At 52.0% G+C, this 15,109-nt stretch overlaps 1 protein-coding gene across 1 annotated transcript in view; it reads right to left on the reverse strand.

The window, feature by feature from the left end:
- The window catches only part of LTBP2 (latent transforming growth factor beta binding protein 2), a 99,136-nt gene that overhangs the window by 57,821 nt on the left and 26,206 nt on the right, over positions 1-15,109 (reverse strand). The window contains exons 4-5 of the mRNA XM_010583712.1: positions 7,360-7,430; positions 1,297-1,543 (exon numbers count right to left, since the gene is read on the reverse strand). Coding sequence (XP_010582014.1) covers positions 1,297-1,543; positions 7,360-7,430 — 318 coding nt within the window. The remainder of the gene's footprint in view (positions 1-1,296; positions 1,544-7,359; positions 7,431-15,109) is intronic.

Consider the following 15,109-nt stretch of genomic DNA (forward strand, 5'->3'; position numbering starts at 1 on the left):
GCAGCCCGTGGGAATGGCCCACGTTGGAGAAAGTTCGTGGAGGACTGTCTCCCGTGGGTGGGACCCCACGTTGGAGCAGGGGAAGAGGGTGATGAGCCCTCGCCCTGAGGAGGCGAAGCGGCAGAAAATAACATGGGATGACCGTAAACCCCATCCCTGTCCCCCTTGTGCCGCTGGGGGGGCTTGGTGGAGAAATCCGGGAGTGAAGTTGTGCCCGGGAAGAAGGGAGGGGTGGAGGGAAGGTGTTCTGAGATTTCGTTTTATTTCTCATTTACCTTACTCTGGCTGATTTGTAATAAAAAGTGAGCTAATTTTCCCTAAGCTGAGTCTGTTTTGCCCGTGATGGTAATTAGTGAATGATCTCTCCTGTCCTTATCTCGACCCGCAAGCTTTTCGTTATATTTTTCTCTCCCCTGTCCAGCTGAGGATGCGGGAGGGATAGAACGGCTTTGGTGGGCACCTGGCGTCCAGCCAGGGTCAACCCATCACACTCCTTCAGCAGAAACCCCACAGCTCCAGTGGGACTTCAGAAAACACAAAGTGTGGAGGAGTCACAGCTCGTGTACAGGAGCACCTCAGCACCGAGCTGAGGCACGTGGGCTGAAGCCATAAGCTCTTCCTCACCCAAAAGGACTGGATGATGCCACAGTTGTCATCCTGAGCTTAACATGCTCCTCGCAGAGTCTCTCCTGCATGGACCTCTGTGAGCTCCAACAGCTGCATTTTTGCTTCCATACTCAATATGCAGGCACCTGCCCGAGTACCAAAATGACCCACACCACAGCAAAGTGACACACGGATATGGAACAAATGACTCAATAACTGCTAGAGTCTGCCAGGATCTCTCAGTATCATCACTTTGCTCATACCAGCACTTAATAGCACACCTCAGATCTATGTGCTTTTCTGTGGGTACTACCTGGACATACTGCTCTAAACACATCCTCTTGGGAAAGAGATTTAACCCCCACTCCTCTGTCCACCCTGCTGCTACCACAAAGGCTGTTCCCCAACTGGACAAGGGCAACCTGCTGAGCTTCACAGTCCTCCTCCTGCACGGGACCATCCCTAGCCTGTCCCATTCCTGTGTGTGCCTGGGGACTGTGACACAGTGCTGTGGACAAACCGAGTCCCTTGGAGGGACAGCAGGACCCAACCCCCTTATGTCAGCTCCCACAGCCAAGGGAGGAGCCTCCACTGGGAGCCGAGGTGCCCAGCCTCATGAAGCAGAGGCTGTGACCTGACTGAACCTGTGGATTTGGGGGAGCATCCTGCCGGCAATGGGGTTTGACTTACACAGCTGGGATGTGCCGTGGGACGGGTGCCTGAGCCTCTCGCAGGGAGGCATCCCGCCCTGCCGTGCCGATCCTTCTCCGGAGGGAGCTTGCGGGGGGCTGGAAGGCAGCGGCAGCGGCACCAGGCGGGTGGTACTCCTGCTCGGGAACGACTTCTTCGCACCGGGAGCCCTGGAAGCCCGAGCGACAGGTACAGACCTGGGGGCGACTGCAGGAGCCCTTGTTCTGGCACGGCGGGTCGCAGACAGCTGAGGAGACACAGAAAGGCGGTTAGTGAACACGGGGCTCAGCCCCATGGTGGTGGCACCCAGTTGGGGCAGCACAACTGGGGTGGTCCCATCTCTTCTGTGCAGGCAGGTGACCTTCAAAGTCTCGGTGTTACTGCTGCAGTGGGTCCCTAACGCAAAGTCACCTCCATCAGAGACTTGTTTCTGTTCCCACTTCTCCCCGCTGGTCTCTGCAGAGCTCTTTTCCAACAATACTCATTTCAGAAAACTCAGAAATGAGCAGCATGGTCTGCAGAGAGCATATGGCCTCCAGCATTGCCCATAGCGCTCCAGGCAGGAATAGCACCTCAATCCCAAAACAAGGGATTGCCTGTTACCTTTAGTCCATTTTGGGGTCTGATTTGCACAGTCCTCCACTGCCTGTCCCCTCCAGATCTTTCCAGCTCTCCCTCCGCAGCTGATTTTGGAGTCACTGCGCTCAAATTCCTCCGCAGATACCGGGACTTACAGTTCATTAACTTCATGCCCAAATCACCCTCTGAGCCTGTGTGTGTTCCTAATTACAGCACATCAGCTTCAGTTTGCACCCCGGGAGGAAAGTGCTATTAATTATATGCCGGACCCTAACACTTCCCAAGTCAACAGATGCCAAATTGGGTTTATAGCCCAGCCAGCGAGAGCCAGGAAACCACGGCTTGCTCAGGTAGGACCAGGCTCATTGTTCTGAGCAAGAGTAATTGAAAAGGCACTGGAAAACAGTGTTGTCCTTCAAAGAAGGAAAGGGCTGGCTGGCCGAAGGGTAGTGAAACCTCGTTGGACAACACAAGGTGGAAATTAACCTCCAGCCACGTGGGAGCCCTGTGGATGGGCTGAAACATGCAGCCACCGCTTCTGCTGAGGGCCCCTTCCCTGGGACTGCCCCAGGGAGGCTGCAGGAGCATCTGACACCCCACCACCTTCACACGCAGCTGCTGGGCTTTCACGAGAACATCCCTCCCTCTCTGGCTGTCCTCTCTATCCCCTGTGAGATCCAAGCACACCTGCAAGAAAGGCTGCTTCTGGGCAACAAACATACAGATTGCTCTAGCCTCATGTGCCATCCACACTTCATCACCCTGTCACCAAGCAAGGGAAGTCCTTATGCAGACCCTAAGATCCTTTCAAAGCAGTATAGCCCCCACAACCCTTCCCTCACCCCAAAAGTGGACTGCCATCAGCTTTTCCAACATCAGGGATATGTTGGCTGGAATGCTTCATTTGAATCATGAACCATGAACCATGTTAACACTCAGAAGAGAGGGAGACCTCAAGGAAAGGGAGAACCCAAGTCACGTAGGGCTGTATAGGTTAAAGCTAGAGGTTTTGATGAAATCCCCCAGTAAAATAAATCAGCCACCACTGCAGACTCTGGAACAGAGACAGGTTCCTAGTCAGGCAGGAATTAACCATCTCTGGGAAGTCTGGCACTCCAAAAGTTTATGTAATTTATAATATAAAACTCAGCTGTGATTTTAATAGTCTGCCAGTCACTACTGTTATCTCCCAATAAATGCCTGTTTTAACAGACGCCACCAGACCAGGAAGCCTGCCATTGAAAACAACCACTTCACATGCTGAAATACTGCAGAGCCACGACAGCAGGACCTGGGATCACAGCAGTTCTGACAACCTCTCCCACTAACAATGTTCATAGTCATGTTAGAGCATCCCCTTCAGCAGGAAAGCAGCGGTAAGTGACGAGGCACTCTAAAAAAAGCCCCTAAGGCAGCTGATACGAAGAAGAGGAAGAAGGGAATGGGATTAGTCTACTGGTCCCTTCAAGCAGGATGGGTGGGGAGTTGCCCTAGCTGAAATATTCCAGCTCTAGGATTAATCCCCTTCCCAGTTGCCTTTGTAGACGCAGGAAGAACTTGCAAGAGCTTTAAAAAGTCACTGGTTTTCACTCAGTCCAACTATGAGATGTAGGGAGAGCAGATCATTCAGTGGAAGTACTGCCAATGCCAAGTGTGTGAAATCACGAGTCAGGCCCCCAAAACCTTGTAACATTGACAGAAGAAACAAGATGGTTAAAAATACATATATATATTTGGAATCTTTCTCTTTGCTTACTGGTTTCTGAGCCCAGGGGTTACTCTGAGATATCTCTCCCCATCTGTGGGGGCTACAAGCAGTTTCTGTTAAGATGAGAGACACTCATTTCTTCTTACTGTAGTCTCATGTAATCACCCACTTCAGGAGCTGGGGCTTTAGGGAAAGCAAAAAGAGTCATCTCAAAATTCTTCATAAAAGGATGAGATTTGGAGCACTGCTGAAGTATTATTAGTAGCAATGCTAGTTTGTTCAAAAGGACCTAGCAGTGCCCTCACAGATCAAGTCTGGCACTGTCTAGTCTTTGGTGCATGAGGTAAGTCCTCCCTGCAAGGTCACACTGCAGGGATGACTGTGGCATGACTGACCACCCACCTAGGCCAAGCAGGCAGGACCATCAGAGGGGAAGGCCACCGAGTCCAACCTCCCATCACCTGGCAGGCACACCTGGCCCAGGATTGAGCAATGACATTGCAAGGTGACATTCAATTACTGTGTCCCTGCTGCTCTGCACATGCTTTAGGTCTAGGAGAGTGGTGTAGATCTTCACTGTAAGCAGCTCCTGCTCAGTCACATTCAAATGCAGGGGAACCTGTCTATCTAGCTAGGCATTCACAGGAAGACTGGGAAGATGCTGAAGGACTTGTACCACTGGGATGATTTAGTCCACCTTCTCATGGAAAAGTTTGCTTATTGATGCAGACCAATATGTAATCTCAGTTTTAACTTAAAACTCTGACTGTGTTAGTGCACCCAGAAGGTATAGACAATTTAATACAAGTGACAGATCTGTGCTGGCTGACAGGCAGAGAGAGCAACAGCAATGCAGGAATAACAGAGCAGGAAAACAGAACTTCAGTGAAAAACAGTCTGGGCTCAAAAAACCCTACAGTCACCATACAGAAGAAAGACAAAAGGAAAGAGCATGTGAATCTCATCTTCCTTTTGCAGATGTGGAAAAGCCCCACGTGCTAATGTGACTGTCTGAAGACATGCTGTGAGACCACAGCAGAGCCAGCGACTCATCCTGGAATCCCTGCGCCTTCATCCAGTATCTTAACTGCAAGACCGTCTGTACGAGATTAGAAAGTGCATGAATTTATTTAGTCCTTCCCAACATGCTGATTAAAAATGTTTCTTTTAAGCTTTAAAATGTCCATGTCAGAAAAAAAGCTCGCCTTGCATTACCAGCCCAGTCCAGGCTGCTATCTTGGGAAGCAGCAAAGAACCATAGTGAATAATGCTGATGAAAGCGGAGGTTGATGAACTTACGTCAGGAGGCTGAGCAAGAGGATTCCCTTGCTCTTAAGCAGAGGGGAAGGTTGATGAGCTAATAGGCAGCAGCTAAGTTATTGACAAGTGTACACCGCAGACCCCGCAGCTCCTGAAATATGGGCAGTGCAAGGGGACTTCTGGCCAGCTTGTGTGTACAGGTTTCTTCTCCACCAAACCCAGGACATAAGGCCTGAGTCTCACCCCAGGATGACTTTAAACAGGCAGGTGGTTGGATGAACTCCTCAGGCCCAAGTTCAGATGTAGCTCATTATCCCTGATATCCCCTCCTGCAGGATGACCTCTGCAGCCCCACAAGATGCCCTGTATGCAGTTTGGTGTGATGACCTGGCAGCGCATGGGTAGAAACCAAGCCCATTGCAAGCGAGCGAGCCCTTGCTCCTAAACCCCCTTAGCTCACTTCCACTTTCCCAGGAAATGTCGGTGTCCCAAAGAGCAAGATTTCTCTTTTCATCTTCCCAGTCATTGACTCTCAGAAAACTCCCCAAGTCCTCACTGCACTTTGGTCCTCAAAGCTGGAAAAAACCAAAAGGCTAGAGACACCTGCCCATGGCTTGAGTTCAGTCATATGCAGAGATGTTGCAAGAGGAAAGTGCCTGGAAAAGCATGGGTGGAGAAGGAAGAAATCACCATGCTCGGTAGGTGACAGGAAGTAGACTGCAGCAACAATTTGGCCTATCATCTCTCCTGTACCCAGGCTCAAACGCACGAAAACCAAGGTCCTGCCCACGACCTGAATGACAACTTCTTCCCTGCTTCATCACGCTAAGAGGTTCCCTCTGGCTGCGTTTCTATCCCGCTAACTTCCTGATGCCCCATATCAAAGACCATGGGATCAGACATTAAACAGCACTGTGGTGCAGAAACTAACTGGGACAGGCTGTCCAGCTTGACGTGGTAACTTTAAAAACAGCCGAACATCTGCAGCAGCTTGGACTCCAGCAGAAAAGCCCGGTGAGGGAGGTAGCTGGGAACGCAATGATGTTTACACATCACTAGTCTCCACCTAAGTCCTGCCTGAGATTTACCACCCCCTGTCAGGAGGACACTGTCAGGCCTGATCATGTTGACAGTGTCTTTTTAATGAATCCTTGGGAACAAGGGCCCAGCACCTGAGCAATCGCTAGACAGCCCGCGTGGCTGCGAGCCCAAATCTACTGCTCCTAGGAAAATCCCTAATGAGAGAAAGATGCTGCCATCGCTGGCCCCGCGCTCTGTTTACAGACGCTGTCTGGCAGCACAGCACGCTCTCTACCGTTTGGCTTCTGTCGGCAGGGGGGAGAGGGAGAAGGGAGGTGAGTCAGCCCTTGGCCCCTTGCTCCCGAACAGCAATCACTAATGCAATTATCCCAGAGCGGCCAAAGCGCCGTGAGATCCCGCAGCAAACAAAGCTGAGCCTCTTTCCCCGCTAAACATCTGGGCAGCTGCTGCCATTCGAGCGGAGGCAGACACTCTCAGCTATTCTGGGCAGGGCGTTCCCATCCAGAAAGCCTGCCTGGTGCCTGCGTGCTCCCTGCCCTCCGAGCTGCCTGGGCGCTGCAGGCAGCCCCTCGCCTCCCTGGGACCGGGCAGGTGCACGGGGCAGGCAGTCCCCTGGGAAGGCCCACGGGTGGGCTGGGTGGTGTAACCCCGTTGTTTAGGGACAAGGGTCACAGCAGTGGCTGGGCTGTGGTTACAGAGCTATTGGCGATGGAGACGACAGTGCAGCTGCCTCTGGCATGCGTCGCACCGGTGCCTGCCCAAACCCCTTCCCTTCCAGTGCTGTGTAGGGGAGCCTGAAATGATCTCAGCCCCCAGGGTTGTTGCAGGGCCTTCTGGAGGAGCAGAGCCCTTATTAACCCCTCTGTGAGCAGGCAGGAGGGCCCTGGCTGGGGAGTTTCCACACCACAGGGAGCACCCTGCAGCCCCTTGCCATTTTACACATCCCACACACTGCACCACACTCCAGCCCCACCAGTCCCAGCCATTGTGCCAACTCCATTAATTGCTTTCCTTAACAGCACTCAGATAATTTGCAGCCCTGATTGCCCCCTCAGCATCAGCAACACTCGCCCACACGAGCACAGCCCCACTCTGCTGGTTCCCACCTGCTGGGACTTTCACAGACCTGCCTTTTGCTCCAAGCAGGACGGTGAGAGCCCAGGGCTCAAAACTCACCCATAAATGTGCCATTGCAATGCCCTGCCCCAGCAGTACCTTGCTTGGGATGGACACTAATAACAATAATAAAGTAGAGCCATAACTATTCAGCGTGCTCAGACTTTGCCAGGAGGCAGAGAGAGCCAACCCACAGCCCGGCAGGCCCACGGGGAGGTTGCGGCGCTGGCTCCGGGGACCCCACGGTCCATCTCCTGCCCCGGCACAGCACAGGGGACATGTGTGGGGTCACAGCAGTACTCCTGCACTTTTTAGGGGTGCATCACGAGACCTGCACCGGCTGAGACTGTCATACTCACGTTTGATGCAGCGGTTTGTGCCAGGAGCCGTGGTCCATCCTGGGCAACACTGTCTGCCGCAGACATTTGGCCTAAGCAGAGAGACAAAGCAGTGTGGTTAGGAGAAGGGAAAGCTGAGGTCTCTCTGCAGCCAGCACCTCTGAGTCACCCGTAAAATTATTTCCTGCAGCATGTGATATTTCCTTCCAGATGGACCAGCAGCTGAGATCAAAACCAATGGGACAAGGGCTGAGTTGTTTAAGTGCTTGGAAAAGAAACCCCCAAGGACTATGTGAATGCTGCAGTGTGAGCGATCCCTCAGGGAATATCTCCCTTTTGAACTGGCATTATGCTGGCTTCCTGGCACAGCGCTCAGAGGAACCGTTTTCCTCCTGAGAGCAATTGGAGGCTGGCAGCCTGTGATCATTAAAGATCTCACAGCTCTTCATGGTATTGGGGTGTAAATCGGGCCTGATTCCAACTTTGGTCATAGCATCTCGCCTCCGCAAGTGTCCCGAGCTGCTTCGGCCGAAGACAACGCTTCATTCTCCACCTAACTGCTGCTGCCTGTTTGTTGTTCATTGCTCAACCCTACCCTGGGTGGGACTACACGCCAGCAGCCACGTCAGCCGCTCCCCAGCTTGCTCTCCCTTTGCGAGCACCCCAGTCCTGCACTTGTTATCTGCCTCTGGCGCAGCAGCCCCGGGGGCTGGGGACTCTCCGTTGCTATGAAATTTGTGTCTACCTGACATGCACGTTGCCACACTAATTCCAGGATGCTCAAATCATTTCCATGGTTGTTAATTCCAGCACTTTGCTGCAGCAACTTTTTGACTGCCTTTACATAAACGACATCCTCCCCACCTCTCCCTTATTATGTGTTTTCAGGTAGCAATCACAGCCAACATACAGCTATCGGTGACAGTGCTGTGCCTCCCAGAGGTGCTCTGCAATGCCCAAGCAGGCAGCTAATCCTGCTTCCTCTGGTCACATCTTGTATTTACACATCTATAATGAGAAGGAATAACAAGTTGCAGGTTGCTGTCCAAGCATATTTACTCATCATGGAGGGAAGGTATTTTGGGAATACGTAACTTTTGCATGTCTAGGTAGATGGGAGAGTACAGTCATCAAAAGATTAAAAGTTAGAAATAGGCAGCCTGAAAGCTCTGGAAAGCCTCTGGAAATGAAGTGGGGAGTATGGTTTATTTCTAATGCTGGACAAGGCAGTCAGAGCTGTTGACAGAATTTGCAGGAACCATGGAAACATGCACATTTGTCTTCTGGATTGACTTTAACATGAACACAGCAGGGTCAGAAGATGATCCTGCTTCAAACCAGCATCCTCGTGACTCCTACATCCACATGGCATGAGATGAGACTCCAGAAGTGCCAGAGCTCAAGCTGTGGGGTTCACATTTTAGGAGAGCCAACAACAGTGGGTAGCAGGTGTGCCAACGATTGTTCTGGTGTTCATGAATGAAGCTGCCTGTAGAGATACAATCGCTCCACGTGGGAAGGAGAAGTGGCCTGAGAAGCCACATCATTTGTAAAGCATTATCCAGCCCTTCAGGATCAACATTTTATTAACCTGGGTAGATTTTTATAGGGAGAAAGTACTTAAATTCCCTTGGTGTGACTTCCTGCAAACAGAACAAGCCAAAGGAATTCTTGCATCCACTCACATCTGCTCTGGCTGGGCTAGAGCACTGATTTCCAGCTTTTTGTCTGTAAACTCAAAGACATCTATGGGTCTCGTCTTTAAGACAGCCCCAGAAAGTATCCAAGGAAAGCAAACTTGCCTTTACTTATGGCATAAAAGCCCACAAAAGGCCTTAAACTATTTAAAGATGTCCAGATCAGCAAAGAGAGAAAACCACTGAGCTGGAACAGGTCTCTAGGTAATTAAGGTCCGCTGAGGGACTCCACTCCAAGCAGCAGCATAAGCATCTTTGCTTATCTTAGACTGTCACAGCTCCCATTCTTCCCTTGGCATGGCTGAAACACACCTTGCAAGGCATATTCAGCTGGTCTGTTCAAAGAGCAAAGCCTTGCCCTTTCCCACCTCAACTTACTCACATAATCAGAGATTGCTTCTTGTAGGCAAAATATCTACCTTCTCCAGAGAAGCTGTTTTGGCCTTGAATCACACTATTAGCTCTTTAAAGGATTTAAGTTCAAGTTTTATCTACGTCTCTCACATACGTGCTGGAGGGAGCATGCTGCTAGCTAATCTCTCAATGCCAACAGCGAGCCAGAGGTTGTAGGGAGAAAGGTATGAGACTAAAACAGACAGGGGCCCAAGCCTGAGCAGATCACTCTTGAAGGCATGAAACCCCTGTTGGGTTCAGCACAAACTATGTCACTGCCAGCTCCAGGCATGAGTTGACAACCCCAGGTGAAGGGAGATGCTAGAACCAGTGCGATGCTCCTCAAGGGAGGACAGCCCAGCATGTGCAGAGGGGAGCGGCCTGGCAGGGATGCCCTCAGAGGCAGGGGCAAAGGAAGTACCTGGAGGGGAATGTCCCTTCCTTCCATAACCTCCTGGATGAGAGGATGGGCAGAGGTGGAGGCAGGGAGGACCTCCAGGACTGGAAGTGAGCACTTGGGAGGAGCAACATGTAGGTAGTACTGGAGGACAGAGAAGGACCACAACTATTTCCTGATAAAAGCCCAGTAAGCAGGACCTCACAGAGCATGGGGCCCCAGGTAAGCAAGAGCATCAGCAGTGGGAAAATAGCTATGGGGCCTCTGCCGCATGGGACTCAGTCCTGAGCACGTCTGGTTCTACTTAAAGCCTTTAGTTGACATTTGCATGGCTTAAACACCATGTGGTTTTCACTGCCTTACAAAGAATTCAGAATTAATCCCAGGACATTTAAGGAGCACGGCATGTTTACAGCATGGACGGTGTTCAAGAGAGTGGCAGCCCCCAGCTGCATTTGTCCTGCTGCACGTGCCATCGCCAACACTTTGTGCAAAGACATGGCTCAGGCATGAGCCACCTGCAGGGCACATCCAGTCCTGGGCCTCTCCATCCAGCCCTGCTTCTGGAGAAAAGAACAAGTGGCAGAGTCCCTCCAGGTCTGGTGTCACAGTCCTGGGGGTGGCTGCTGGGGAGCTACCTGTACACACTGAGCAGCCCCTGATCACCCCCACATAGCACAGGGGACAGGGGCCTCCAAGGCAGCAGGCAGAGCTGCCCGGCAAGGGGAACTGCTGGGTGCCATGATACACCAAGCCCCCGGCAGACCTAACAATGATGTGAGCCAAAGCCACGCTCATAACTTTGAAGCACTCAGCAGCCACGCAAGGTTGAGCACCCAGGCTGCCTCCTGCTTACCCACTCCTTGAAACTGGCAGCATGGCAGCAGGGAGAGGGGAGCAGGACTCTCGCCCTCAACCTGGGGTGCAGAGAGACCAGAGGATGGGTGGGCACATGGAGGGGTCAGCAGCTCTCCCAGATGGAAAGAAGCTCAACACAGCTCTAGATCAGAGCAGAACAGAAGACATGTCCTCACACAGGTCTCCCAAGCTGAAGTCCCACTGAATAGTCACACTAGGTCACGCTGCATGGGGATGCCCTATTCCCAGCCCTGCCACTGATGCTAAAACAAGCCCTGGGCAAACCATCTGTCTTTTCTATTTCTGTGTCCTTACCAGTGGAATAAGTTAATTAACATATTTACCTTCCCAAGAGCCAGGTCAGCTAGCACACATCTTTCCTAGGAAATCAAACATTGCTGGGGATGTTCCCAGATGCTGGGACTTGATTGCCTGTAACACTGGACTGCTACAGGGCTGGTGGGCCACTTAGCACCTTCCAAAATAGCTCCCAGCCCAGCTCAGACCAGAGCAGACAGAGCCCATTTCCAATAGCCAGTTTCCCCTTTTTGGAGAGAAACCGGGTTGAATAGCTCAGACAGCTGAATAACCACAGTGCCAGTTCTAGCCCTAAGGCATAACTCACTAGTGCAGATGTGGGCCTTCAGGTTTACCTTTCTGGCAATATGCAGGGTGAGGCACTGGATCCACATCTCAGCCCCTGCCTGAAGTGCCAGGTACGCCCTGAGGTCTCCAAACAGCACAAGCAGCAGTAACCAACTGCAAACCAAGCTTGCTCCTCGCTCCGCAGCTAGCATGCACCATCCGTGCCCAGGTATAGTTCCCGGCATGTTGCAAGAGCTTGCTACACAGGAGGTGTCAGGTGCTACTCACTGGCCTGCTCTTTTTCTGGGACAGACATCTCCCTGACACCCCTCACAGAGCTGAAGCCAGTGCCATGAAGCCTCCCTACATCCAGAAGTACCGTTCATGGCCCTGACTGAATGCACCAGCGCAACCCGTAACTTGGGCAAAGGATCCGCAGCAAGCCAGTCCTTCATCACCTGCTTTGCTGCAGCAGCCAGAGGCCACTGTCAGGATCAGGACCCCGCTGTGCAAAGTGGTACCCAGGATGAGAAAAGCCTGCAAGATCTTGCAGTGTTATCTGAAACCAGAGGCAAGCAACTGTAACAAAGCACTAGGGTGAAGGAAAACAGTAGTAAGATCATGGCTTCACATAGTTTCAGCATGTGCACAGCCTCGGTGATGATCACATACTGTTTCTGAAGCATTCAGTAGAACCATTTTTTTCACCATTTATTTTAACAGCAATCTATGCATCATCTTTTAACTTCATGCAGCACTCTGTGCTGCCAGATATGCTGACTCCATTCAGGTCATTTAACAGCATCCTCACAGAAGGCCAAGGGGACCATTAGATCATCAGGTCTGCCTTTCTACTGCAGGACAGTGAACTTCATCCAACTGCATATGAAATATTTGCAGTCAGACCCAATGAAGAACATTAGCAAAAGGCTGCTGGCATCGATGAACCACTGAAAATCCTCTGCCAAGTCCACATCAGCATTAACTGCCTCTGCTCCAGAGCAGTCCTATACACACACTGTAGCGAGAACCTATACCCCACAAAGCCTGGGTAAAGCAGGACTATATAGCCACAGATGGTGCCTACAACAGCAATTGCACAAGAACTGGGGTGCAGAATGCACAAAAAGAAAGTGGGAGGGAGAAGGAGAGAGTGTGGCACGCCCAGCCTGTTACCTGGGGCGCCTCACATGCCCCTGAAAATTGTCCAGGTGGATACCAGAAGTAGAGGTACTTCCCCAGACTACTCTCCCGTTACCCACCTTATCTAATTTTGTGTACATCACCTGAGGATCATCACCGGGAGCCATCATCCCAGCCACAGGGCAGAAGAACGATGGCCATCACATCCTGGGAGACACAGAGGTGGAGGGTGATGCCTACAGTGTCCTCCCAGCAGGACTGGCCAGCCCAAATTAGAGATGCATCCAGCACATGAGTACAGCCATACCTGGCATGGGTCAGGTCTTGGGAGCTCCCTACCCCACAACACCTGGGAGGAAAATCTTTCCAGTTGGTGGGGCTGGGGAAACAGGCAGGTTAAACAGAGCACAGCAAAGCAGAGATGCTTTTGGGGCTGGATTGTTTTCCTCACTCAGTGTTAGAAGACAGTAATTTTCTGCGGTATTTGCTGTGGTGTCAAAAGTCACCTCACAATGAGCCTCCAGGAGAAAATACTAAACCCCTGGTCTTGCAAGACTTGCAGTTGGACGCACTCATGGAAGGGCGTGAGCAGGTCCCACCTGCAACAAGGTCAGACGTGGGCGGGGTGGCAGACACAACCCAGGAAAGAAACTTAATTTGGGCTATGCCACTATCAAATAAAGTGAGAAAATAATTATCCAGAAAACAATAAAGTGCTAATAAGCATGTTTTTCAATCACAGGACTGTGCGAGGCCCCTGGAGGTACCAGCAGAGAACTCTGGGGAATCAGGAAAGGCAACCCACACAGCGGTTGAGATTTTAAGCCAAAGTAACTGTATAAATAAATAGCGCTGGGGTTTAGTGCAGCCTGCAAAGCTACCTGAGTAAGGGAAAATGAAGGTTGTCATACTACAGAGAAGTAGGAGTGAAGGGTAAATAGAAGAACAGAAAATATCCCACCTGGCAAAAAAATGAAACATCATGAAATGAAGCTTTTTAGGGGCCCTGAGTTTCCTGGATGGAAATGTGTCTGGTGCAGCAAGGGGTGTAAGAAGATGGATGAGGTGGAAGGACAGAGTCTCACCAAATGGCTGGAGGCAGCAGCAGCTAGCTTTCCATGAGGAGTAACGCCTGTGGTTACTCATGAACAATTATTTCAGCTAGGCTTTTTCATAAGCTCCAAAGACAGTAGGTCATAGAGAAGTTTAAAAAGTGCCAATTTGGACTCCAGAAGAGATGGAAAGCTACTGATGACAAGCCATTATATGCACTTGCCAGAGTTCAAGTTCTTGGGGATCAGAGCAAGCCCCGTATCCCCAGCCCTCATCTTCCAGGGCAGAGCAGAGACAGAGAGCCCAGCACAGCCTGTGTGGGGAACACAGCACCAAGGCACAGCTCTTCCTTCCTCTAAGCTTGGAGGCAATGGCACTCTCTAATACCGCAGGAAGCCAAATCTAGCTGATAACAGGTCAACAGTGTGTAAGCGCTGGACCAACCACCCCCATTTACACCGTTGATTAAGGGATGAAAGAAAGCGACTTGCAAAGAGGTTCAGCGCTCTTCTGAGCACAGTGCGAACCTTGGGGCTGCCTGCCTGCTCCTGGTAGCAGTGTGGCTTGGCTGCTGTCATCAGAGGCAGCTGCAGCCTGAAGCCCTGGTGGAGACTATTCAGGGTAGTCATTGAAAAGAAACGGGCTACATCTCAGATGACTCAAATCCAATTGAATCGCCACGTGATTCCAAAGCAATGCTGACAACATGCCGACTGCAGAAAGGGTACAATCCTTCTGAGCCTCAAAAAGCCCAAACCTGACTGAGCAGGACTGGATCTTATCAAGACTCTCGCTCTAGGTGGCTGACAAACCAAGGCTAATGGACTGGGTAAGCCAAAATCTTCTCAGGACCTACCTGTCATTGATTAGCTGTTAGTGCTAAATACTTCACGTATCAAACACGATGGAAGAAGAGCAAGTTTAGTGCTTCTGTGGATTTGTTGAAGGAAAGCGCATGGAGTGGCAAAGGGAACATGTCTGCCTTGAAATTTTGCAAGTAGGTGAGTATGGGAGAGAGAAACCTCAGAGACTGGGCTGCCTTTTGTACTCTAGCGAAGCTCCCCACCCGGTGTTAGCAGGAGACACTTCTGCCCGCGTCAGAGGGCAGCAAGCCCAGAGCCTGCCCTCAGCATCGCCCCTGGCAGGGCTCACATGGAGAGCGGACACGCGCTGCCAGACGGTCGGTCAAACTGCCAGCCCGATGGCTTCGGCAGCCCTTCCCGGCTGGCGGAGGAGCCCGTCACGAGGGGCATCAGCCACGGGGGAGCAGAACGGGAACCGCAGAGGAGGGGGCCCGGGGCCGAAGGGCACGTCAGCGCTGCGCCAGACGTGCCGCTCGCAGGCTTCCCTCGCAGCGGAGCAGCTGGTCTCGCCATGCGAGCTCCCCTCCACCTCCACGGGGCCGCAGCCGGAGACCGGAGCTGCAAGCGGCCCTGCCGGGCAAGCGGTAGGAAGCCTCCCCCGGCGGAGCCAGCCGAAGCCACGGGAAGCTGCCGCGCGGAGCGCTTACAAAGGGCCCGTTACGGGAGGACGGAGCCAAGAGGCCAGGTACCCGCAGCAAGAGCGCCAGCACCCAGGCTCCGTCCCGCAGAGCCGGGCCAGACCCTCCGGCCTCTCCCGCCCGCCACCCACGTTCCGTGGCCGC

This window comes from Haliaeetus leucocephalus, unplaced genomic scaffold (assembly GCF_000737465.1).
Source record: "Haliaeetus leucocephalus isolate CR32 unplaced genomic scaffold, Haliaeetus_leucocephalus-4.0 Scaffold932, whole genome shotgun sequence".
Classification (NCBI taxonomy): Eukaryota; Metazoa; Chordata; class Aves; order Accipitriformes; family Accipitridae; genus Haliaeetus; species Haliaeetus leucocephalus.